Raw genomic sequence first — 23,672 nt, forward strand, 5'->3', positions numbered from 1 at the left:
TTTATGATATAAATTATTAAACTTACGATGATCGAATGTTGAAATCGATATTATCGACCGTAAAAAAAAAAGTAACGTGGCGCCACAAGCGTTCCCTCTAGAAACACAATAATGCAACATGATTGGTTGATGCGTTTACATTCAAGTTGTCAAATGCCAGACGGCCGTTAAGAAAGCGGTTGCGTGTTTAACGTTGTAACAGTGAAGGTATTGTGGAATGTATGCGCGTAATTTCAACGAAACGTAGTCATTTTCTTGTTTTAATATTATATTAAATCCAAGTTTTACAAAGTTTATATTTATCGCGAATATATGTTCGAAAAAATTCGTGTTTTTTCATAACGTTGAACAAGATGCAATGTGAATACTAATATTAACAATTATTAGTGTTCATTCATTTAACTTGTTTACAATACATTTCATTACTCAATTTAATTTTTATCGTATTTGCTATTATCAAAAGCATAACGACGGATGTATTTAATAAAATTATTAAAGAATTTGTATTAAAATTGTGAAATATCAGGATGTCAAATCCAAGGAACATTAATGGTTCGGCTCGTGAAGGAACTCGAGTAGTACTCCGTGAAATCACTGCATCTCTTCATAATTGCAAGGTATTTATGTTTTTTCTATAAATGATAACATTTTGCCAATGCGCATGACAATGAACTTTAAATCAACATATTCCGCGTTCTTATCAGTTATCTTTTTTACTCAGTTGCTTTTGCTCTATGTTTTTATTGCAAACAGTTGTATCAAAGCATCCCTATAAATAAACCTTGAATCTCCAGGAGCACCTTGAAACGAAAATAAGTTTTGCTTCCCTGTGTGGGAATATCTTTCTTTAACATGTAAAAAGAACGAACGAAGAATGCTTACTTACAATTCCATATATATAATATAATTTAAATATATTTGGCAGATATATAATTATGTATAACTTATAGATATAATTTCTATCACGTGTACTGAATGGAAAAATTAAAAAAAATATAATTAATATTTAATATGTTAGATTATTAATCTAAAGTTTTTATAATATTTTATATTCTTTCTTATATGTGAATCAGAAACTGGTTTGTCATCAGTGGTATAAAAATGAAACCGGTTATTATAATTATTATAAAAAAATAATATATGCTCTATTTACATTTTATATTTATAAATATATTAATAGATATATAATAATATATATTCATATTTTAGAATATTTCATGATTTTATATTCTTATATTCGTTATTCTTACGATTTTATTAAGTTTTCTTTAAATATTTTCTTTAATTTTAATTTAGTACAAAATTTGATCACGATCATATCAGATTTAATGTATTATTTTTTACAAAAACAGTATTGATTATATTTAAGATTAATTAATTTATATATACATATTGTAATAATTACATTGATTTCGAAAAAAATAACCATTCAAAGAAAAGTTTTTAGAATCATAAGAAAAAAAACGATATATTATATCATTTATTTTTCATAATATTTTTTTCAATTTTATCCTTTTTTTTTTTTATTCTATTTTAATAATGTCTAATTCTTCGTTGATTCGTTCATTTTCTCATTTTTTATCTACTTAGCATTAAACGTTTGATTAACGAGTATCTACGTGTCACTCCAGATAGCGCCACACCATCATACTATTCGATATCATGAATTGTGTCCCACCACTTCCATAGTTGGTGATCTTTGTAGCATAATGCCCGTGTGGCGTGTGCGCGGTTCGACGTTACGACAGCGGCCTACAAGCAGCAAGTGTTAGTTACGCGTATCATCGGCAAGACAGTGGCCATGATTCTCACATCGTTGATTATTCTTTACAATCTAGAAACAGTTCGCTCCATGCTGGACGCGATTTAGTAACGAAACGTTCCTGACGGATTAGCAGAATCGCATATCTCGAAAGGTGAGGCGCTTGTATTTTGGCAGCATCGTCGTGTTTCGTCATGGTGCTTTTACATTTACACACGCGTACAGACATGGTCGCGTGCCATCGCAAGAAATCTGTGGTAGTGGTGGATATCTAGAGTATCGACTGGAGAATGTAGTGTGCTAATATTAGAATTTCAACCAGAGATATCCTTCGTTGATCATTAGGCTTGGTGAGTGTCTTCTGATAAATCTTTCCTATAGAGATTAAGGATAAACAGAAGACGATGATCTATTGTCTCAGACCTAGTTTCGCATTGCTTATTTTTAACGCTATTTTCTATCAAGTGAAGGTTTATAGAGAAGTTTTATTTTTCTCTGGATTCAATTGGAATCGATGTTAAAGATAGCTTTTAAAGAAATAGAACGGAGATACAGGATTGAGAAAAAGAAAAAGAAAGAGACACACCCCTTGAAAAAGAAATGTCTCTGATTCTCTCTGTCATCATAACCAGATGGGAATGAGTCATAGGGATAATACGTGTTGCGGTCTCGATAATGTCAAGAATACTCCGAATAAGGAGACTACGAGCTTCTCGAGTTTCGAAGGAAATTATATTGGTTTGCTCGCTTGAACGCTTCGTATACGGTGAGCTCAAGCGAACACATTCACTTTATACTATAAGTTTAATAAGCGAGAGCACCATGATATAATAATTATCAATAACATATTACGGTTTATAGAAATATTTTTGTTATTTTATTATGATTAAGAAATCGAATAATTAATGATTTTAATGTTTTCAAGCATACAAATTTTAAATTATCTTACTTAATTATATTACTTTACAAAATAATTTAGAAAAAACGAAATTTATATATTTTTTTTATATTTCTTATTAAAGAAACGAAGAAAATAAATATTAAACATATTGCATATTTATGATATTACCTAAATATGAGATATTTATATTGAATTATTTTATATATTCTTTAGAAAATTATGTGTCTTTCTTTAATTGATAAAATGCATGACGTTTAAAATGTTATTCGTTGTCGGCTTATCTGAATAATATTTTTATTCTAGTATATTTCCACAATCACTTAATCAGTATTTTTTAATGTTTCTATATTTTTTAAATCGATTTCCTGCGAATCTATAATCGAAGTTGTTCACGTCACATTAAGAATAAAGACATGTTTGTAAAAATAAGCAAAAGTTTTAAAATGTTCTCAATGTTTTCAAAACTTTTTGAAAAAATAAACTTATTTTGAAAGTTTTACATATATATTAATACAAATTCAATTATTTATATTATAAATTAGCATTCATTTTATTTTTTCTGTCATTTATTTTTTCTTTCATCAATTTATTTCCCAATAATCTTTAATTGAAAATGTTAAAAGTTAATTGTGATGTTGTATGTTAGCCTTCAATGTTACACATTGTTTTACAGAATTATCACTATATTTTAATTTTAAACAAGATTTATATTCTTTTTTAATTTATATGAAGAAAAATATCACAATTATTATTTTTACGTATGTATTGTATGTGGTTATATCAATTTATGATATTTATATATTACCTTTCATAAATATTTTTCATTTCATATGAAAATATAAGAAATATAATTAAAATATCATATAGAAATATAAAAATATATTATATAATGTGATAAATAATAATATATATGATTATGAATTGTATATGATTATACATAATCAAATATATTCCGTTCAATTAACTATCTCAAGTATTTATGATCATATTGTTATTTATTTATATTGTTTGTTATAATATACATAATTAAATAATGATGCATTGGAAAAAACATAATTCATACGCAGCGTAAACAATTATATAATTATAATGAAAGCAATAGATTAAAAAAAAGCAGTATTAATATTCATATAATTAATGACTTATTCCATAAAAAAAAAGTATATAATTTAAGCAATAAATGCATAATGGTTAGTGTGTTGGATTAATGCGCAGTTTATATATTCTACTTTCTAAATGCATCTGTTTTCAATGAAAAGTTGATCCATCATATTCTGTCCGCGATTTTTTTTCAAATATTTAATCAAATCAAAAGCAAACATTTATGCGATAACTTCGTTTTTTAATCAAACGCAGAAATTGTAATGAAACATGATTATGACATAATAAAGTAAATTTATACCTCATCTTCATTTTCTCTCGTTTCGAGTGAAATCACATAGTGAAAATTTTTCAGAACAATTTGGGCGACTCAATTTTATTAGATGTAAGAAACAAGTAGACTAGAGAGAGTGAAATCTTTTTACATCGAATAATTGAAACGAATGTTGATTATATCTTAGAAAAATATCATTGAATTAATAAATTCTTCGAAGTTAGTAAATCTTACTAACTTTAATAAATCCAAGAAAATATCTGATAGAAATTTTTTAACCAAATGATCTCATTCGCTTTCTGATCAAATGTTCGAGACTATAAAAGGTGAAAATAATCCGTATTATCGAGAGTTTTCTTTCTTCTCTTGGTGAAAGAAGGATCGGGCGGAAAGGAAATCGGCCGAGAGAAGGCCGAAGAAAAAATACACGGGATCGCGAAAAGGGTGAATGATAAACGAAAGATGCGTTGTATCGTCGGAAATAAACGTGTCAGGGGTGAGGATATATAGGCGGGGAGAAAGAAAGAAAGTTCACTACGTGGGGTTCTGTGAACCCGCGTGTAAATATGGCTTCATATCGGCCAGCAGTGACAGCCGAAAGTGGAGGTTATTTGGGAAGTCATGGGGAATTTCATCTTTAAGGTAATCTTCGTGAAACGTCTATTTCTAATTATAGAATTACCAAAAATTCTATTCCATTAAGTTTAAAATAACAAATTTATTCACTTTATCAATTTTAAATTTGGTTTAAGCAAATCATCAGTCAATCTCTATTCTGCATTTAACTTCCTATTTTATTCGTGGCTAATTGTATTATAGAAAAATCAGTAAATACAAATATCTAGACTTATTTCACTGGTTTTCTTCACGTATAAAACTTCTTTTGTTTTCTTTTATGAAAAGTTTGAAATTTTTTAATCAAAGATTGTATATTTTTCTGAATCGTAAAAAATTTTATGCAAAAATCACTCTTGGAACTAAATTTAAACTAAAATTGAAATGAACATTTTATCGATGATTCAACAATTTAACTTTTCACCGCGAAACACGATCGCGCCATCATTGATACGATCAGAGGTTTTTTTTTATCGCGGGACACGTCCACTCATAACTGTTCTTGGCATGGATTCGCATGCAAGACTGGCACAAGATCTGGTAAAACAAAATCTGGTCTCCTTCTCTTCGTGACGTAGCCCGCGTTATATTTTATAATTAGTCTGAGCAACGAAGAAGTTGCGCAATTTCTGAAAGAAATCAGCAAGCCTCGATACCAAAATCAGCTGATGCAAATTTTCCCAGTGAACGAAAGGACTGTCTATCGAACACATATCTGTATTCTACATATCTGTATTTGTTTCGTAAAAATATGGAGTATATCAATAAGCTGCTTCATCGAGCTGTTGCGATCCCAGCAAGGACATCAATGTCGCCATCACCATTGCCATCGCCTACGTCGCCGGTATTTTGCGTCTAACTAGTGAAAAGCTTGATTAACGCGCATCTCGTCACGTTTGTGAATTGGCAAGGGTAGATGTAATTTCTTTAAGCGCGTTCAAGCGTAAGATTTAACGGAAAATTTCGCGTTAATTAATGTGAATATGAGGCTTGAAGATCGAAAGATTTTAGAGTTCATTTAGAAAGATTGTATTATCATGATTCGTTCGTATCTTTGACTCTTTTAAAAAACTATTTAATAATTTTTGCAAATTTTTAGTAACATAAAAAGCCATTTATAGAATTAGCAATTAATAATTTATTTTTCGTTAAAAGTGGTATATTATAATTTTTGCTATAATTTTTTTAAAAATAATGGTAATCGAAAAAAAAATGAATTATAAAATGAATATAACATGTGATGTTTATTTTAATAATACATCTTTTCTGTTTTTTTAGAGTGGTACCGACAATTCCGTGTCGAAGAGTGCGGAGCATGAGGTGAAAGTTCGATTTGCTCGAGAGTTCGCTGATGTTGGATCGATCACCTACACGAATCCAGAAAGTCTATCCTCATCTAGCAGTTTTCAGAGTCTCAATAGTACTTTAAGCACAAAGAGTAGCAGCGGTATTTGTCCAGACTCCGTACCTTCGAGTCCTCAGAATAATTCTTATGTGAATTCAAATATATCTGGCTTGGACGATTTGATTACTGGTTGTGCGACAATACATTTGAACAGTGAGGACGAACATTCATTTAGTACGCTTGAAAATTCTCAGGACTTCAGTCAAGATCAAACATTCGCATCTGCTACTGATGAATTAGCAGCTAATGACACTAAAAATCTCGCAACTGAGATCTCGTTGACAGATGATTTTCAAAAGGCAGTTGAAGTCGTCGAAAACAACTTAGAGACTCATGAATTAGACTCACCACTTAATACTACACAGAATATTCAGGAACGATCTCTTTTAGGTACAGTTTGTATCAAAGAACCTCTTCCTGTAGCAATTGTATCAAATAGGAGAAATAGTTTTATACAAATAGATATAGAAAGATCTCCTAAAAACAATAATAATTTAAATAATCATCAAGCCAATAATAGTTTTAATGGCGATGATGAGGCTTCACTGTCACAATGTCATAATACAGAGGAATCTAATTTAAATTCGACATTTGTATGTTTATCACCCAGTAAAGAAATCACAGATGTTACTAAAGAAGAATCTAGTATATTAAAGAATAACTCAAACGAAGATCATTCTTTGCCTGTGGATTTTGTACCTTATAACATTGTAAATTCTATATCTAATTCAACTTCTGTGTTCGCGGAATATGGTGAAGAACCGTCATTACCTAGTATACCGACGTTTTCTTCCTTACTGACTAGTACAGAGTCCTCGAAATTGAATGTAAGCGATACTCAAGAAGTCGAAGATAATGTAAAAAATTCATTGACAAATAATTCTAATGTAACAATAAATATATCTTCACACACTGAAGTGACAAATTCCATTCAAAACTTAGAAAATAAAAATAATTCGACAGAATCAAATTCACCGAATTTTTCTAATAATGTTGTAAGCGATGAGCAAATTTGTTTAGATAATATTTCTTTTGTTGAATCAAAAACGCCTGAAGTTCAAGAAAATTTAACTAAAGATATTTGTCAAGAAATTGAAAATAACGATATTGTTGAAAACAATAATCTTTCTTCGGCAAAAAAAGATAGCTTCAAGGTAAATGATATTGCTTTTCAAAAGAAAGAAGAAGGAATTATTATCTCAGATGATTTTTTTGATAAGAAAAATGTGAATGATTCGAATCAGATAAATGTAATAAATTTTTCTACAAAAGAAGAAGAAAATCAGGAAATAGAAGAACACGGGTCTTCCGAAGAAAAGTTAGATACTACTATTATTCTACAAGATGTTTCTTTGACTTTGGAAACTGTATCGGAAGTAGAACAGTATACGGATTTTAAACCGCAACGACAGAGCACATCATTGGATACATTTAATATTGAGCAACCAAATTTCGAAGAACTGAAATCTGCTGCTGAACAAGTTGCCAATGATATTTTTCAATCTTCATTGGAGTGTTCAGAAGATAACAACCCCTTCGTTAGTGCAACATCTGAAAGTAAGTATTTTTTAATATGAAAATTTTTAAATATCGATGAATATATATTTATTAATAATGATTATATATCGAAGTCTTCCAAGATCCTACGAGTTTCGACTTTTTGACAAATTACGACAACAAGAAAACTATTAATCGCTTCAGAACCGATTCTTTGTATGTAAAATTTGATCCATTGGTAGCTGATACCAGTATGTTACCTCAAGGCAATACACAATCTATAAACGAGGAACAAAACGGCAAAAGTGAAAATATATCAGAAAATATTGATATATCTAAACGTAATCCTGCTATAGCAGCTATCGATAGATTACTTTTTTATAGTCCTGTTTCTACAAAAATGACGCAGAAAACGAATGAAATTCAAGAGAAAATAGCAATCAAAGTATGTATTTCATATATTTGTTAATAATATTACTAGATGAATATATATAAATATTATTTATTACAGGAAGAATCTGTAGAAGAATCGAAATCCGACACTTCACTTATTATTGATGTTAATATGAGTAAGGAATTAGAATTAGTACGGACAACTGTATTGCAATTAGAAAAAGAATTAGAAAAACAAAAGAAAGAATATGAAGCTGAGTTAGAGAAGCAAAAGAATGAGAATTTTTCTTTTCAAGAAAAAATTAATAAATTACAAGCACAAATAGCACAAGAAATAAAAAGTAAATCTCAAATGACGTAAGTTGTTTATTTAAAATTTATAAAATATATAATAATATTAAAATAATAATATATTAATATTAAAATAATATTAAAATAATTAAATATATTTGGAATATTTTTAGGGTTGTAGTCGAAGAATATGAAAAATCGATTAGTCGACTGCTCACGGAAAAAGAAAGGGATCGTACAAATTTTGAACAAGAGAAAGCAAAACTTCAAGAGGAACTACAAGTTGCAAATGTTCATTTAAACAATACAGAGGCCGCTTTTAATGATGTTCATCAAAAGTATGAAAGGCTTAAAGGAGTAGTATCCACATGTAAAAGTAATGAAACATTATTAAAAGAAAGTATTCAGGAAAATATGGAAACTATAAAATGTTTGGAAACGCGATACGATCAATTGAAGAATCATGCTATGACCGAACTCGAAAAGTAAGTAATAAGAAAAAAAAAAATACTAAAATACTTTAATATATTTTTAAATTATTTCAGAGCTAATTTTGAATTAGATGCTATACGAAAACAACATGAAGATGAAACAGTAAAACTTCATGCAATGCTAAGGAAAGCAGAATTAAAAAGTAATTCATTGGCTGAATTGGTTGAACAGAAAACTAAAGAAAATAAAGAATTAACACAAATATTGGATGAAGTGATTGCCAGGGTGGGTCATCAAAATGCGGAATAAAAAATCGAAGATTAAACAAGCATCGCGAATGCGATTAGTCTTTATTTTTTTACTCGTCCCTTAAACGTTTTAGATACAATCAATACTAATTATGATTGATGTATATGTACACATGTGTTGTTTTTAAAATTTATTAATTGCAAATTATGTTTTGTTTCAGAGAAGCACCTTTTATTAATTATTTATAAGTTGTGAAATATATATATATATATACTATTTTATCGCTAATAAAAAATAGGTATATTAAAAACAATCTTTTAGTTTATGTTTATGCAGTAAAAAATATCTTGATATTCCATAAACAATTCTAACATTCACACGTCACACATTAATGTTTTATGTGATTTGTTATAATACATTTTAATACAATATCTCACTATATTCATATAAATAAAAATCACTGATTATATATATATTATCTCTACATATAAATACCAATGTATAATCATTGATATTTCTGTGATAAATAATATATTTTGCGCAAAGTTATGTAAAACTTCTTCATATGCTATATTAATGAGTATTGTCAATCAGTTGGTCTTGCATCAATTACAAACAAAACATGATATTTTGCTAATTTCAACATACGATCACTTGTGCTTCCTGGTTTACGAGGAATATTTTTATTTTCGAGATCAGGCATGAGTTTTTTAATAGTTCGCGCTAAATTCGTAGCATATTGTTTAAATTGTGGATGAGTCATACCTATTCCTTTATCTCGTAAAGCCTCCGCTACTGCCCAGAGTAATTTCTAAACATATATATTTATATTATACTATGCTAAAAATAATTATTTAAAAATGTTATAAAATGCTTAAACAAAAATACCTTTCTATGAGTTTCACTAAGTTCGCATCTTCCTTCATGCAAAGATGATTTATTTCTTTCAATTATACTACTAGATGAATGTCTATCCCATGAAGATACTGTATTATTATGCAATTCATGAGAGCAGTCAAAAGATAAACTTTTTGCCCATTTGCATCGTGGTCCTTCTAATTCTTCTTCATTTTTCCTTTTTCTTGATTCCTCAGTATTTTGACTTTTATCAGAATCACTTTCTTTTGTATTTTGTGTAAATAGTGCACGTTTAATTCTTATAGAATTTGAATCATTTGCAAGTAATTTGCTCGGACCAGGTAGATCAGAAGGAGGAGGACTTTGAAAAAGTGCGCGTTTAGATGTTTCAATCTTAGATTTTAATGGATTAGATCCATCTAAAATAAGTCGTCGAGCCACTTTTTTCTTTGTTGAACTTCTAGGAGTTCCCCTTGGACTTTTACCCCGTGGACTTTTACCTCGCGGACTTTTACCTCGCGGACTTTTGCCTTTTTTAATTGTAGGTTTTCTACATAAAAAAAGATAATAAATTTATATTTAATAAAATTTTAAATTAATAAAATCTTTTCAAAATATATTTCATTCAATTTTGATACGTACTTAATATTTAATACTAAAAGTTTTTTATTATTAAGAGCTAATCCTTGTAAATTCGCACTAGAGAATACTTTTCGTCTCTTTGTTAAATGACTTAATCTTTTTCCTGGACTTTGACCATTATTTCGATTAGCTAAAAGATTTCGTTTTTTAGCACTTCCTGGTGCTGGTTTAGAAAACCATACTGTACATGTAGATTGAGTTTCAGCTCCTATATACCTACTACATAATTTTGATGTAAGGCTTTCAAATTCTTCAACTGCTTTATTTCTGTTATAACTAAAACCACAAAAATATTATTATATATCTTTATACAGATATTATAAATTATAAGATATACATTAATGTACTCACTGTATTCCGTGAAATTTATGATAATATGCTTCAGGCCATGTCAAAGTATTAACATTTTTTTCATTAATAGTATAATAAAGTAATGATTGTTGTGGTGCAATTACAACTGATTCTTGTTTTACCTTGTTTACAGTTGTGGTTACTTGTACTTGCTCATTGTTAGGAACTGCTTTCTTTATTCTAAAATTATCACTGCAAATATTTTTTAAATCTACTGTATCTATATTATTACTAATATTACTTTGATATTGTGGATCACAAGCATCAAAAGCAGTACTTAAATTTCTAGATGTGCTTTTGATATGACGATAATTATTTGTACTAATATTTTCTTTTTGTTGTTCTGGAAATCCTCTATTTAGATCTTGCTGTATATATTTTTCTGGTAATGCACATGGTGTCCAAAATAAATGTTGATTCTCATAAATACGTAATAATAATTCTGAGCAATCTATTCTACAAATTGTAAGTTTAGGTGGTGGTGGTACACCACTCAGCAGTTTATTAATTTTTGCTAGTATATCATTATCAGATTTTGCAATCAAGTCAGCTTGAGAAGGTTTTTCAAGTTTTTCATTAACTATTATTGGTATTTCATTTACAAGTAGTTCATTATCCTTTTTGTCATCTTCATCTTCACTATCGAACATCTCTGGACTAGAGATGTTTGGAAGCTCTTTTTGAGTTGTGGTACTTCCATCTTTGCTAGAATAACAGCAATCCATGGCATTGTCTATTAAAGAAAAAAAGGAAAAACATGCAAACATAAGAAATAATTAAAATTTTCTTAAAAATTTAGTAAAAAATAAAAATTTTGGATTAAAATAAAATTTTTAATAAAAATATTGCTATTAAATTTAAGTAACTCATTACATTTCGTATGCTTATAGATAGTACAAAATGTTCGTTATAAGCACGTTATTTAACCTTATAGAAAATTAAATGTTGATAGGCAAAATTACAATAAATATGTTTCATAATCATTTAGATTATTTATATCTTATAGATATATAATTTATAATTTAGATAAAAATCTACTTTAATAATCATTAGTCTATTATTATATTACTACCGTGAAATTGTTTATTACTTCTCGAATCTTAAATTAAATTATAAAAACTGAATAGAGTACAGAGAAATTTGAATATATTTACGTCTTGTGTAAATCCTTGTCGAAATGTTTCACATTCAATTTTACTGGCTAACAGCCAGATGTATCTGTTATGATTTCCCGATACCAGAAACACAGTTTGATATGCATAACAGTATTGTATACGTCATAATCTGACGACAGCATGTGTATTCTTAAGGCTGCTTTTTCTCTCATATACTTTCATTACTCACTATATACATAGAATAGCCTCAGGTACTTATTCGTTATTGCATATCTTGAAAGATATTATTATCTTAAGTTTTTATCTGATAGGGGAAGTTCCAAACATAACTATAGTGACGTATAAAAATGACATAGTTGCATTTCGTAGATTGGCAATTGCAACGAAGCTTAGAAAACAATAATAATTACGCATATTATAACAATAAAATATTTAATGCTAAACAATAAATTTCTTTATTTATAAACATTAAATTAACATATTATATACATCATATGTAAAAATATGATAAAGTGATATCAATATTTTTATAAAATCTTTGCTACAAATTTAATAGAAGACACATGACAGGTATTTATCGTATATGTAAATTCTACATAGAGTTTCTTATTTGATTTATCTTATTAATGTTTATTCAATTTAAGATTAAGATTTGATATAATACAATTAATAATTTTATTTTTTTAATGATTTTATCTTGATCATATTATTAAAAAATTAAGAAAACAAATTTATTTAAAGATATAATTGTATGTATTGTATGTGTTTAAATTTTAAATATATTTATTATTTTTTTATATACATATATTATTTTTATTTTATATTATTTATTATTAGATTTATCACTTTATGATTTTAATATTTTTTTTTAGATTTAACTATTATGACAATTATAAAAATTAAAAACCAAATATGAAATTATATATGAAATAAATTTTTCAAACCTGTACTTAAAAAAAATATTTTATAACCTGGATATCAAGGTTACAGGTTAAAGCATATCCTGTCAGTATACATGTTGATTCATACATCAATCCTTATAATTAATTCATTGTACTTTTATGAACTTTCAATGGCATTGTATAACTTACCAGTTTATATATATAAAACATATGTACCATGTTATTGATTTTATTAAACCTAAAAATTTTTAATAAAATATAATTATCTAAGACTTAAAAATGACAAAAGAATTAAGAACTTTTGGCTTGCTTTTATATAAAAATTTAATAGTTAGAAAAAAACATTGGAAAACGACAATATTTTTACAATGTTTGATACCTATTAGTTTATTTATATTAATACAAGCTATAAGAGATTTCAGTGTACAACCACCTCTTGTATTTAATGAAAGTACATATTATCCTATACAAACCAAACAAAAATTAACATTATTAAATAGAGAATTTACACAATTATATTATGTACCACAAAATTCATATACAGAGAATATTTTAGAAGATGTTCGTATGTGTTTAAAACTATCACATGAAAATGTAGCTGGTTTTTTAACTGAGAATGATATGATTAATGCTTATACAATGTTGCAAGCTAAATCTCCTACTACAGATGTTTTAGCTCTTGTTTTTGAACAATATAACACAACTGACATAAGATATAAAATCAGACATTCTTTCAAAATTCCAAATATATTATTCCAAAATATGTTTGATCAACCTCATTATAATGCACATACCATATATTTAAATACCATTCCATTTGTGCAATTACAAATATGTGTTGATGAAACTTTTATACAACATGTAGCATCACAACCTATGATGGATATAAAGGTATTATATATGTGTATAGTTATTATTAATATTAATATCTTTTTTATATTATTTATTACATTCATTTTAGTTGTCAATACAAAGAATGCCTTATCCTCCACATGTCAAAATAGATGAATCTGATACAATATTAAGATTGGTGATATGTATGTTTGCAGTTATTGCTTTTTTAATACCACTTTGTATAGAAACAAATTACGCAACAAAAGAAAAATATATTGGTGTAAATGTTTTAATGGCAATGAATGGAGTAAAACAGTATCAGAATCTATTAAGTTGGTTGATTGTTGGCATTTTATTTAGTATTTTTTATACAGTACCAATAATAATATTATTTAAAAACACTTTTTCTGGAAATGTTGATCCATATTTGTACTATAGCAATACTTTTATATTTTGGATAATACTCACAGCACATATTGCTCATTTAATATCATTTGGTATGCATATTGCTGCATATTTTTCAAAACGTAAGTTTTTAAAAAAAAATCAAAATTAAAATATCTATCAAAATTAATATATATATGATATAAATTAAAAAATAAAAATATGTAATATTTTTTTTAGCACGTTTTGTGATAATAACATTATCAATTATTTATTCTGCCTCTTTTTCACTTCATGGACATTTGATAAGAGCAGAAATCTTTTCAATAATACCATATTTAGGAGTATTATTTCCAAATATGTTGTTGTATAAATTTTTTGAAGAAGTAAATGCGTATGAAGCTCATTGTATGTAAATTTTTTTTAATATTGTATTATAATTTTGAAACTTTTAAAATATTAATTATAATATAAAATTTATAGTAACTGGTATTCAATGGTCAAATATGTTTATTGTTGGAGATGCACAATATAATATTACTGGATGTATTGGATTTATATTTATTTTTTCAATTTTTGGTACTCTATTACATTTTTCACTAACTGTATATATTAATGCTGTACTCCCAGGAAAATATGGTATTCGTAAAGATCCTTTTTATTTTTTAAAGGTAAATTTTTTTGTCATATTGAAATATCTAAATATGATTTCAAAATATATCATTGTATGTTTTATGTTTTTATTTACAATAAAAAATATTTTTTATAGTATTTAAAAAAAAATAAAGTAAATCTTGATGAAAATATAGAGGATTTTGATTATGATAACATAGATAATGAAAATTTTGAGCCAATTGCAAAAGGAATACTTACTCCTGGAATACAAATCCGTAATCTTAAAAAAACATATAAAAGTACTTGTTTCCAAAAATCAGTAAGTTTTTTTAACTTACTAAATTTAATTAATAAATTATTATTATTATCATGTAATCATAATGATTATAACAATAATATTTATTCTATAATAGACAGTTCAAGCTTTAAAGGGAATTTCAATGGATTTATATAAAGGACAAATAACAGCTTTATTGGGACATAATGGGGCTGGGAAAACTACACTTATGTCTATCTTGACAGGTAGAAGTTTTTTTCCTTTATAATAAATATATGCATTCAAGCTTTTTAAATGAAATATTTTTTATATAGGTGTAATAAGTCCAACTGAAGGAAAAGTTATTATAAATGGTAAAAACATAGCAAAACATTTACAATGTATTAGAAACAATTTAGGTTTATGTCCTCAAGAAAATATAGTTTTTCCTGATTTAAGTGTATTTGAACAATTAAAATTTTTTGGTCTAGTAAGTATCCATTTGAAAGAAAATAATATTACATGTAAATAATAATTTAAAAAATTAGAAGATATATATAATGTTTTAGCTAAAAGGTACAAATAAAACACAGAAAGAAATCCAACAAAATGTTAATATCCTATTGGATAAATTAAAGTTACACGAAAAAAAAAATGTTCTCCCAAACAAGTTATCTGGAGGACAAAAGAGAAGATTATGTCTTGGAATGGCACTTGTTGGTGATGCTAATATTATAATTTTAGACGAACCGACTTCTGGAATGGATCCTGAAACTAGAAGAGATATATGGGATATTATTTTAAAAATAAGAGGAAAGAAAACAATTTTAATTAGTACACATAATATGGAAGAGGCTGATATACTTGGAGATCGAATTGCCATTGTACATGGAGGACGATTAAAATGTTATGGCACATCAATGTTTTTGAAAAAACAATATGGTTATGGTCATATCGAAGTTACTTTATCAACAAAATCATGGTGTAATGCAGAAAAAATTATAAATAAATTTGATCCAAGGACACAGCAAATAAATGTTGATAGTGAGAAGATTGTTTTAAGTGTACCAAATACTGAAACTTTACCACAATCTTTAGATAATGTTGAAAATCAAAAAAAAAATCTGGGAGTTACTGGAATTAGTGTATCATTGATTACTTTAGAAGAAGTATTTTTAAAAGTAATTAAAAATGAAGATAATGGGAAGCATTTGAATGAATTATATTGTCCTCCATCACAAAAAATAGAAGGATGGAGTTTATGCATACAGACAATTTTAGCGCTGTATCATAAGAAATTGATATACACCAAGAAAAATTTAATTAACATAATATTAACGTATCTTTTACCACTTTTTTCGGTCGTGTTAATAGGCTTAAGTTATGATATGCCTAGTGATTCAACGAATATATTTCCATTAGAACTTAATATGTATAAACATCCAAAAGCTCTATATTCTTTTAAAAACGAAAGTATTGGAACAGAAAATTCAATTCAAATAAAATATTTTGGTGGAATTACAGAAAACATAGAACAAAATACAAGTGTTACACAAGCTTTATTGGATCGCGCTATTCAAAATATAGCCGAATATCGTAATAATTATATTGTTTCTGCAGAATTTAATATTTCTGATGGAATTTTATATGCTAATGGTTTTTATTCTGGGATTGCAATTCACAGTGTGCCATTAACTATAAATTTATTATCAAATGCGTTAATTAAAAGTATAGCTGGTGATGAATATTCTATTCATGTTTCAAGCCAAAAATTACCAAATGCATTGTCTGCTACAATATTATACATGCCAGAAAATGAATCTTTGACAAGAGTATTGATCTTTTGCTGTTTTTTCTTTCCTACTGTAGCACTCTTTGTAGTCCATCCTTTCCAAGAAACAGAGACTAAAATGAAACAACTCCAGAGAATGACAGGAGTTACTTCTTTTTCATATTGGTTTACTATGTTTACTTTTGATTTATTAGTTCTTACAGATATCATAGTTGTTATTGTACTAGGATTTTATGCCATGGATATCATCTTGGATATACGCTTATATTACATGATAGAAATATGTAATAATATAATATTAATAATTATTAAATGTGTTAAAAATAGATTTTTATATTTTTATATTTTTTTTTTTCAGTTACAATGATATTACTGCTATTTCTTTTTGGTATAAATTCTTTAATTATATCATATATCTTCAGTTTCATCAATAAATCAAGAAACACAGTAATAACTGTTTTAAGTCTTGTACCTGTTGGATTTGGTAAGTTATATTACATTTCATATCGTAAAAATATGAAAAAAAAATAAAATGAATAAACTAATATTTTTCTATTATATTTTAGTTTTATTTCAATATCTTTTACATGAAGTGATTAATAATTTTGATAATCTCAAAATTTTATATTCGATTCAGAAAAATCTATTTCGTTTGATACCTCATGTGAGCCTATTTCATGGGCAATTGTCTTTTTTCAATATAGCTATACAAAATGCGAGATGTCGTCGATTACCAAATAGATTGCAAGATGTAGTTTGTTTAGCTCTTTCGGATATATGTTGCGGTAAAAATTATTAATTATATATTTTAATAATTTTTCTATGTTGGAAATATTAAACATAAATAAGACATTAGAACATAAATCTTCTTTAGGTTTGGATTGTGTGGATGGAGTATGCAAGAATCAACTTTCTTATTTTTCTAATTATGATAATGACATGAGTTTGAAAGAATGCATTATTTATCTATCCTTCACACCATTAATATATTTCACAATACTCATTATTTTAGAAGAACGTTTACCGCATAAATTCTATGCTAAAATATTGAATCAAAATTTAAAAAATCCATGTGATATAAAAGATGATGAAGTAAAAAAAGAGAAACATGTAGTAGCGGTAGAAATTAGAAAATTATTAAACCGTGGTATAGTATTTTATAAATATTTATTTTAACTATATTGAATAAAGAATTGGAGTGAAAATTTATTCGTTATTATTTGTATTTATATTTCATATAGGTGAAGCAAAAAAAATTAATAAGAAGAAAATTAAAACAGTTTCCACTACTGAAAACAATTTGTTAGAAAGTTCAGAAAATAACAAAGATAATCTGTTTTTAGTTTATGAATTGAGCAAATATTATGGGAAATTAATGGCAGTGCAGGAAATTAGTTTTAGAGTAAAACAACGAGAATGTTTTGGATTACTTGGAGTTAATGGCGCTGGAAAAAGCACCACGTTTAGAATGTTAACTGGTGAAGAAATACCAAATAGTGGTATCATGTACTTAGGAAAGTCAGAAATGAATATTAATCGAAAAGATGTAATATATTATTATTCTTTTTTTCTGTATCTTTTCTGTATTATTTTTATTATATTTTTATAAATTTTTCATTTAGTATCTAGCTCAAATGGGATATTGTCCACAAACTGATGCATTGCTCAATTCCTTGAATGCATTTGATCATTTAAGATTATTTGCTTTACTTCGCGGTATTCCTAAATCAAAAGTGGATTTAGAAGTTAACAAATGGATTAATAGACTCGGTAAATTTATTTTTTAAAAATTTAAAAATTTATTTTAATTATTATTTTACAATATAAATTTTTATGGACATGTTTGTTGTATCAGATTTAAATGCTTGCATGCATCAACCAAGTAATACATATAGCGGTGGTAATAAACGACGTTTGAATATTGCAATGGCACTTATTGGAAATCCGACTCTTGTTCTATTGGATGAACCAACGACGGGAGTTGATCCTGCGGCTAGAAGATTGCTTTGGAATATACTTAAATCTTGTCAAAAAATGGGACAAGCTATTATACTTACTTCTCATAGGTATTTTATTTGGTTCGATAATATATATTGTTACAATTGAAAATTGTTATAATTATATTTAAAATATTATTATAAAAAATTATTATAAAAAAAAATATTCATAATAGCATGGAAGAATGCGAAGCTTTGTGCAATAGATTAGTCATTATGGTAAAAGGTCAATTAGTTTGCATCGGTGCAAGTCAGGAATTGAAACAACGATTCGGTGCTGGTTATGATATTCACATTAAATTAAATCCAAATCGAACGGATGATGACGTCATCAATATAAAAAAGATTATAGAATCATCTCTACTTTGTGAAATTAGAGATGAGAATTTGGTAAACTATATTTATGTGAAATATTTAAGTGCATCTTTATATAGTATTTACTAATATAATTTTATTTTTTAATTTGCAGGGACTTATAGCGTATCACGTGAATGATATTGGAACAACATGGGAAAAGATGTATAATACAATGAACGATTTAAAAAGACAATACAGTTGTATCCAAGATTATGCTGTTTTATCTGCTACTTTAGAACAACTTTTTATTCAATTTGCCAGAGGAACTGAATTAACAAAATCTAAAACATCTACGGTGGATTCCACTACACAAACAACAAATATATAAATAGTACACAATATTTTAACATAAAAAAATGAATTTCTTTATTAAATTATTTTTTTTGTAAATATAATTAAGATATTTCTTTCTGTTGTACGTATAATGTTAGGCAATTTTTTTAATTTATGTATGATTTTAAGTTATTTATTTGAATATATATATATATGTTTAAATTAAAAAAAATATTTTGTTACTTGTAGAATTTGTAGTAAAAATGTAATTTATGTAACTATATATAAAAATAAAAATTAAAAATGCATATGACTAAAATTCAATAACAGCATTGTTAAAAAGAAATCAAAATTTTAAATAATAATGTAGGAGAAAAAAAACAAATCATAAATAAAGTTCTCATATTTTATATAAATAAGAAAGTTACATAAACGATATATTCTTATGTACATATGTTCGCCTTTAAATGATATTACTGTAATGGAATAAGATTGATTCTATAATATATAATGACTTATGCGGTGTCGTCTAGTAATGGTATCCACCTGAACTTGTTTGGTACGAGTTTGGACCCTGATAAGATCCACTACTGCCACCTCCTCCTCGACCACCACCACCTCCGCCACCTCCACCGCCTCCGCCGCCTCCTGCTAAGTTAATGAAAAAAATTATTTAATTAATTTAATACTAATTTATTAAAAATAAACAAAAAATGTATTGATTAAATTATTTTAATTACCAACAAATATTTTTTTCCAATGTTTTCTAGTTCAAACAATCCTATGATCTAAATTTTTGCAAATATTTTTCAAAAATATTATTTGTGAAACTCACTATAACGGTCTAAAGAATATCCACCTCCGCCACCATTACCACCACCACCACCGGAAGTATCTTGATTTTCGCCTCTGGCTTCTGCTGCAAGGGCTAATTCAACACCTCGTTGAATTTCTGGTGGGATCGGAGGTGGAGTTGGTAAGTGTGCGCCTTGGGGATGAAAACCTTCTTCGTCCGCAGTATAGGTGATGCTATATTGTACACCATCAGGCCCAGTATACGAGTACGATCCACTTACTGCTTCCGCGTTACCTAGAGAAGCAAGATACATGAATACTTGATGCAACGGATGCTTGGCTAGATTGCGCCATATATCAAGTATTTTTGCGGCTTTCTAACTTGTTAGTAATGTTTGGTCATTGTTTGGTAATCATTCATGATTGATAAAAATTGGAATATGATTACTTGGTTAATTGTAACTATTTTCTGTAATTTTCTTCAAGTTTTACAATATATGTCAAATTTTGTAACATTTCTTTTACATAGATGCAGAAATCTCTTTTTTAGAAGTAAAATATCAAAAAAGAATGGAAAGGAAAGTACTGAGTGGAAATTACATTTGAGAAGTTGTAGTGCTATTGCATTCATCGGTGCGATTCCATTGTAAACGAAAAATGATTCGAGGTCGTGCACGATGATGGATAGGAATATTCATAACGGCAAGAAATGGTAGCGACGAACCGCGAAGAAAAGAAACGTAAGGAATACCGTCATTGGGAAACGAAAGTGGCCCTGATCTCACCTTGCAGGTGACCTGTTTCTTGCGCACTGATACCATTTCCTGTTTCGTAGCTGAATTGGTAGTTGCCGTCACCACTATTCTGATTGTTAAACGAGACGATAGATATCTCTTGACCTCCTCCGGGTCCTCCTCTTGGTCCACCGCCGCCGCCGCCGCCGCCACCAGCTGAAGCATAAATTCAAGCAAAATTTTCAAAATGTTAGGTAAAGCGATTTAACTCTGATAAAGTTTCGTTATAGAAATAGCCGAGTTATTACAGACTTTGATTGACTTCAGTATCCTTTCTCTACAACTGACTTTTAAGCACTCACTGAGAAAGTTGATGATCGACTAGTCGCGGCGAAATAAAAAAAACTAGCATTCAAGCTAGCCAGAATTTCAAGTGATTCGAATAGAACGTACATCTCCCATTTTGTCGCATATAATCGACTTTTTATCGATCAACATATCTGTGCCATACATGAGATTACGACACACGAGGTGAAATCCGCGAACATACTCGAGATTAATCCATAAGTGAATAGAACCTAATTACTCGGTCGGTCGCGACGAGACTGTACAAAAGACACAGAGACGAAACGCTTTGATGTTATTTTCGCAATCCATCGAGAATTCTCACCATCGTCGAATCATACGTAGATTCGAGAGTCTCGTTACTGGAATCGTGCCGGGTATCTTCATTACAGAAGCGCCTCAAGGGATAAAGTGATTAAGTGTTTCGCGTTGAACCGCGATTTTCACTTTTCTTTCGTCTCCATGACACGAAATCAGCTCTGGTTTCCCAGCATATTTTACATATTTTTATGCAATTCGACCGACGAAATGTCTTTCGTCATTTTTTTCTTCGCTTTTTCTATGTATAATATGATACAACAGAATTTTACAATCATTCAAATAATTTTCTCTATGTATGTATTGTTCAAATATATGATAAATGTCTCGATAAATCTTTTTGTAAATTGAATAATTTGTTACATCGAATTTTTTTGCACATGCATCAAGATTTCCTGTGCAAGATTTCCTTTTATTAATGTGTAAAATGTTCATATTAATGATAAGTAATATTTTTAATCAGGAATTAATGAGAAAAAAATATAAATGAAATAAATGATACCAAGGTGCTGAATTAATATTCTGTTTAAATACACATTTTCTCTTAGTTGCATAATAAATATGCAAGTACAAAAAATTATATTCCTAGATTAGGATGATCAAGAATAAATCAAAGAAGAAAATAAAAAAAGTTTGAAAACTTAAAAATTTTTGCTTGTTAATAATATGTTATAACATTGAAATTTGATTAAAAAATGATAAAAAAAATATTTAATAACAGTAATTACAATCTCATTTCATAAAAAACATGAAATTATTACATATTATTATTTTTCATTTAAGAGAATCTGTTATTAAGAGTAGATAATAAAAAGAGATAAACGATAAAACGAACTCGAAAAGTCTTCTAATGATACTTTCAATAAATCTTAATATCATCATATAAGAAGACATTAAATTCTAATATGGATAATATTATGGATAATAACCCAATATTATTATATTATTATAAATTGCAATTTTAGTTGTTATGTTTGTGTTAAATATAGTAATTCGTTATAAGGAAAAATCAATAATCTTATCTGCTCTGTCAGAAATCATATTTGAAAAAAATATTTGACGAAAAAAATTGGAATAATTAGCAAATTTTAAATATAATAATTTAAAATATAATTTTAATATTTTCGAAAAATAATTCAAACGATTTCCGAATTTATTATTTCGATTATATCGAACGATCGATTTTTCCGATAGAATCGATTTCATTTGATCATCAAATATTCGATTTATTATCGAATATTCTATTGAAGTCGAGGTAAAATATGCAACAAGTAAATATTTTATGAATGCATTATATTTATAGTTTTTACATTTTAAATTGAAAACTAATTGAAAAGCAATACTTACGACCTCCGTAGGCACCTCCGCCTCCGCCACCACCGGTATATGCTGCAAGTCCTCCGCCACCACTGCCAAATGCTCCAGGTCCTGATCCACCTGGTCCACCAGGTCTACCAGGTCCTCCTGGAGCACCAGGACGATTGGGAGCTTGTATTAATCCTGCACCTCCTGCACTGCCTGCATTGCCCGGGGGAAGGTAAGTGTTGTCTAATCGGGCTGCGTAACACGTACCAACAACGGCCAATAACGCGATAGCGAGCTGTTAAAACAATTGTCAATACTTTGACTACTGAAGACACAAGGTAATGAGTCAATTTTTTGGAAAATTTAAAATGTTTTTAGATTATTGCAAAATTAAAATAGAACGTAATTTTTATCATAATATCACTAAAAAATTCTCGTGAACACACTATATCATATTTCACAGATTCCATTCAATATTAAGAAAAAATATAAAAATGAATTATTATTACTAATTTTTTTTTAATATTATAATAATCTATGTTAGAAAATATAGATATAATAAAACGTTGATTTGCATTCGATATCACTAACATGCGATTCTTCGAGAAATCGATATCAAAGCTCGAAAGCAGTGATGAGATCCGAAAGACACGCCATCTATCGCGGGAAAAAAACAGTCGTACTATTACTCGTACCGATTTCATCTCGTTGACGAAATGCTCGATCTGTGTGAAAAACGAACCTCCCCGTTGATACTGGTCGCACAGTGGAACGTTCTATCGCCAAACGATGGCAATAATTGGTCTGTGCAGATTCAGGTCGGAGCAACCGTGCTTATATACCGATTCGTGGCCTCAGGATCGTCTTCCTCCCACCCAG

The 23,672-nt window shown here is 28.0% G+C and overlaps 4 protein-coding genes across 11 annotated transcripts; 2 read left to right on the plus strand and 2 right to left on the minus strand.

Annotated features, from left to right (window-relative positions):
• The first annotated feature begins 117 nt into the window (after positions 1 to 117).
• On the plus strand, positions 118 to 9,233 carry LOC107992515 (probable serine/threonine-protein kinase DDB_G0282963). 4 transcript variants are annotated; one of them, XM_062079424.1, is made up of 7 exons: positions 134 to 207; positions 527 to 617; positions 5,932 to 7,615; positions 7,690 to 8,000; positions 8,067 to 8,305; positions 8,413 to 8,724; positions 8,785 to 9,233. In XM_062079424.1, the coding sequence occupies exons 2-7, from the start codon at positions 528 to 530 to the stop codon at positions 8,978 to 8,980; spliced, it is 2,832 nt and encodes a 943-aa protein (XP_061935408.1). In that variant the 5' UTR covers positions 134 to 207; position 527; the 3' UTR covers positions 8,981 to 9,233. The 4 variants fall into 4 exon arrangements, with proteins under 4 accessions (XP_016903942.2, XP_061935408.1, XP_016903948.2 ...); XM_017048453.3 differs by having other exon boundaries at positions 118 to 617; XM_017048459.3 differs by lacking the exons at positions 134 to 207; positions 527 to 617 and adding an exon at positions 4,074 to 4,680.
• Positions 9,234 to 9,241: 8 nt separating this feature from the next.
• On the minus strand, positions 9,242 to 12,104 carry LOC107992532 (uncharacterized). 4 transcript variants are annotated; one of them, XM_017048470.3, is made up of 5 exons: positions 11,926 to 12,104; positions 10,772 to 11,504; positions 10,421 to 10,696; positions 9,809 to 10,328; positions 9,242 to 9,731 (listed from the first exon to the last, which is right to left on the minus strand). In XM_017048470.3, exons 2-5 carry the CDS (start codon positions 11,494 to 11,496, stop codon positions 9,507 to 9,509), a joined length of 1,746 nt encoding a protein of 581 aa, XP_016903959.2. In that variant the 5' UTR covers positions 11,497 to 11,504; positions 11,926 to 12,104; the 3' UTR covers positions 9,242 to 9,506. The 4 variants fall into 4 exon arrangements, with proteins under 4 accessions (XP_016903959.2, XP_016903961.2, XP_061935410.1 ...); XM_017048472.3 differs by having other exon boundaries at positions 11,844 to 12,011; XM_062079426.1 differs by having other exon boundaries at positions 11,699 to 11,956.
• Positions 12,105 to 12,222: 118 nt separating this feature from the next.
• On the plus strand, positions 12,223 to 19,604 carry LOC107993054 (phospholipid-transporting ATPase ABCA1). Its single transcript, XM_017049249.3, has 17 exons — positions 12,223 to 12,456; positions 12,759 to 13,679; positions 13,750 to 14,149; positions 14,247 to 14,414; positions 14,490 to 14,677; positions 14,776 to 14,940; positions 15,035 to 15,143; positions 15,213 to 15,367; positions 15,447 to 16,953; positions 17,028 to 17,153; positions 17,236 to 17,454; positions 17,544 to 17,816; positions 17,911 to 18,215; positions 18,292 to 18,439; positions 18,525 to 18,735; positions 18,843 to 19,056; positions 19,136 to 19,604. The coding sequence occupies exons 2-17, from the start codon at positions 13,068 to 13,070 to the stop codon at positions 19,349 to 19,351; spliced, it is 5,016 nt and encodes a 1,671-aa protein (XP_016904738.2). The 5' UTR covers positions 12,223 to 12,456; positions 12,759 to 13,067; the 3' UTR covers positions 19,352 to 19,604.
• Positions 19,605 to 19,688: 84 nt separating this feature from the next.
• Positions 19,689 to 23,611, minus strand: LOC107993849 (pupal cuticle protein 20-like). Of its 2 annotated transcripts, none has more exons than XM_017050493.3 (5): positions 23,489 to 23,611; positions 22,836 to 23,088; positions 20,877 to 21,041; positions 20,132 to 20,386; positions 19,689 to 19,944 (listed from the first exon to the last, which is right to left on the minus strand). In XM_017050493.3, exons 1-5 carry the CDS (start codon positions 23,495 to 23,497, stop codon positions 19,826 to 19,828), a joined length of 801 nt encoding a protein of 266 aa, XP_016905982.1. In that variant the 5' UTR covers positions 23,498 to 23,611; the 3' UTR covers positions 19,689 to 19,825. The 2 variants fall into 2 exon arrangements, with proteins under 2 accessions (XP_016905982.1, XP_016905975.1); XM_017050486.3 differs by having other exon boundaries at positions 19,689 to 19,947.
• Positions 23,612 to 23,672: the final 61 nt, after the last annotated feature.

The sequence above is a fragment of the Apis cerana genome, linkage group LG9 (assembly GCF_029169275.1).
Source record: "Apis cerana isolate GH-2021 linkage group LG9, AcerK_1.0, whole genome shotgun sequence".
In the NCBI taxonomy this organism is placed as follows: domain Eukaryota; kingdom Metazoa; phylum Arthropoda; class Insecta; order Hymenoptera; family Apidae; genus Apis; species Apis cerana.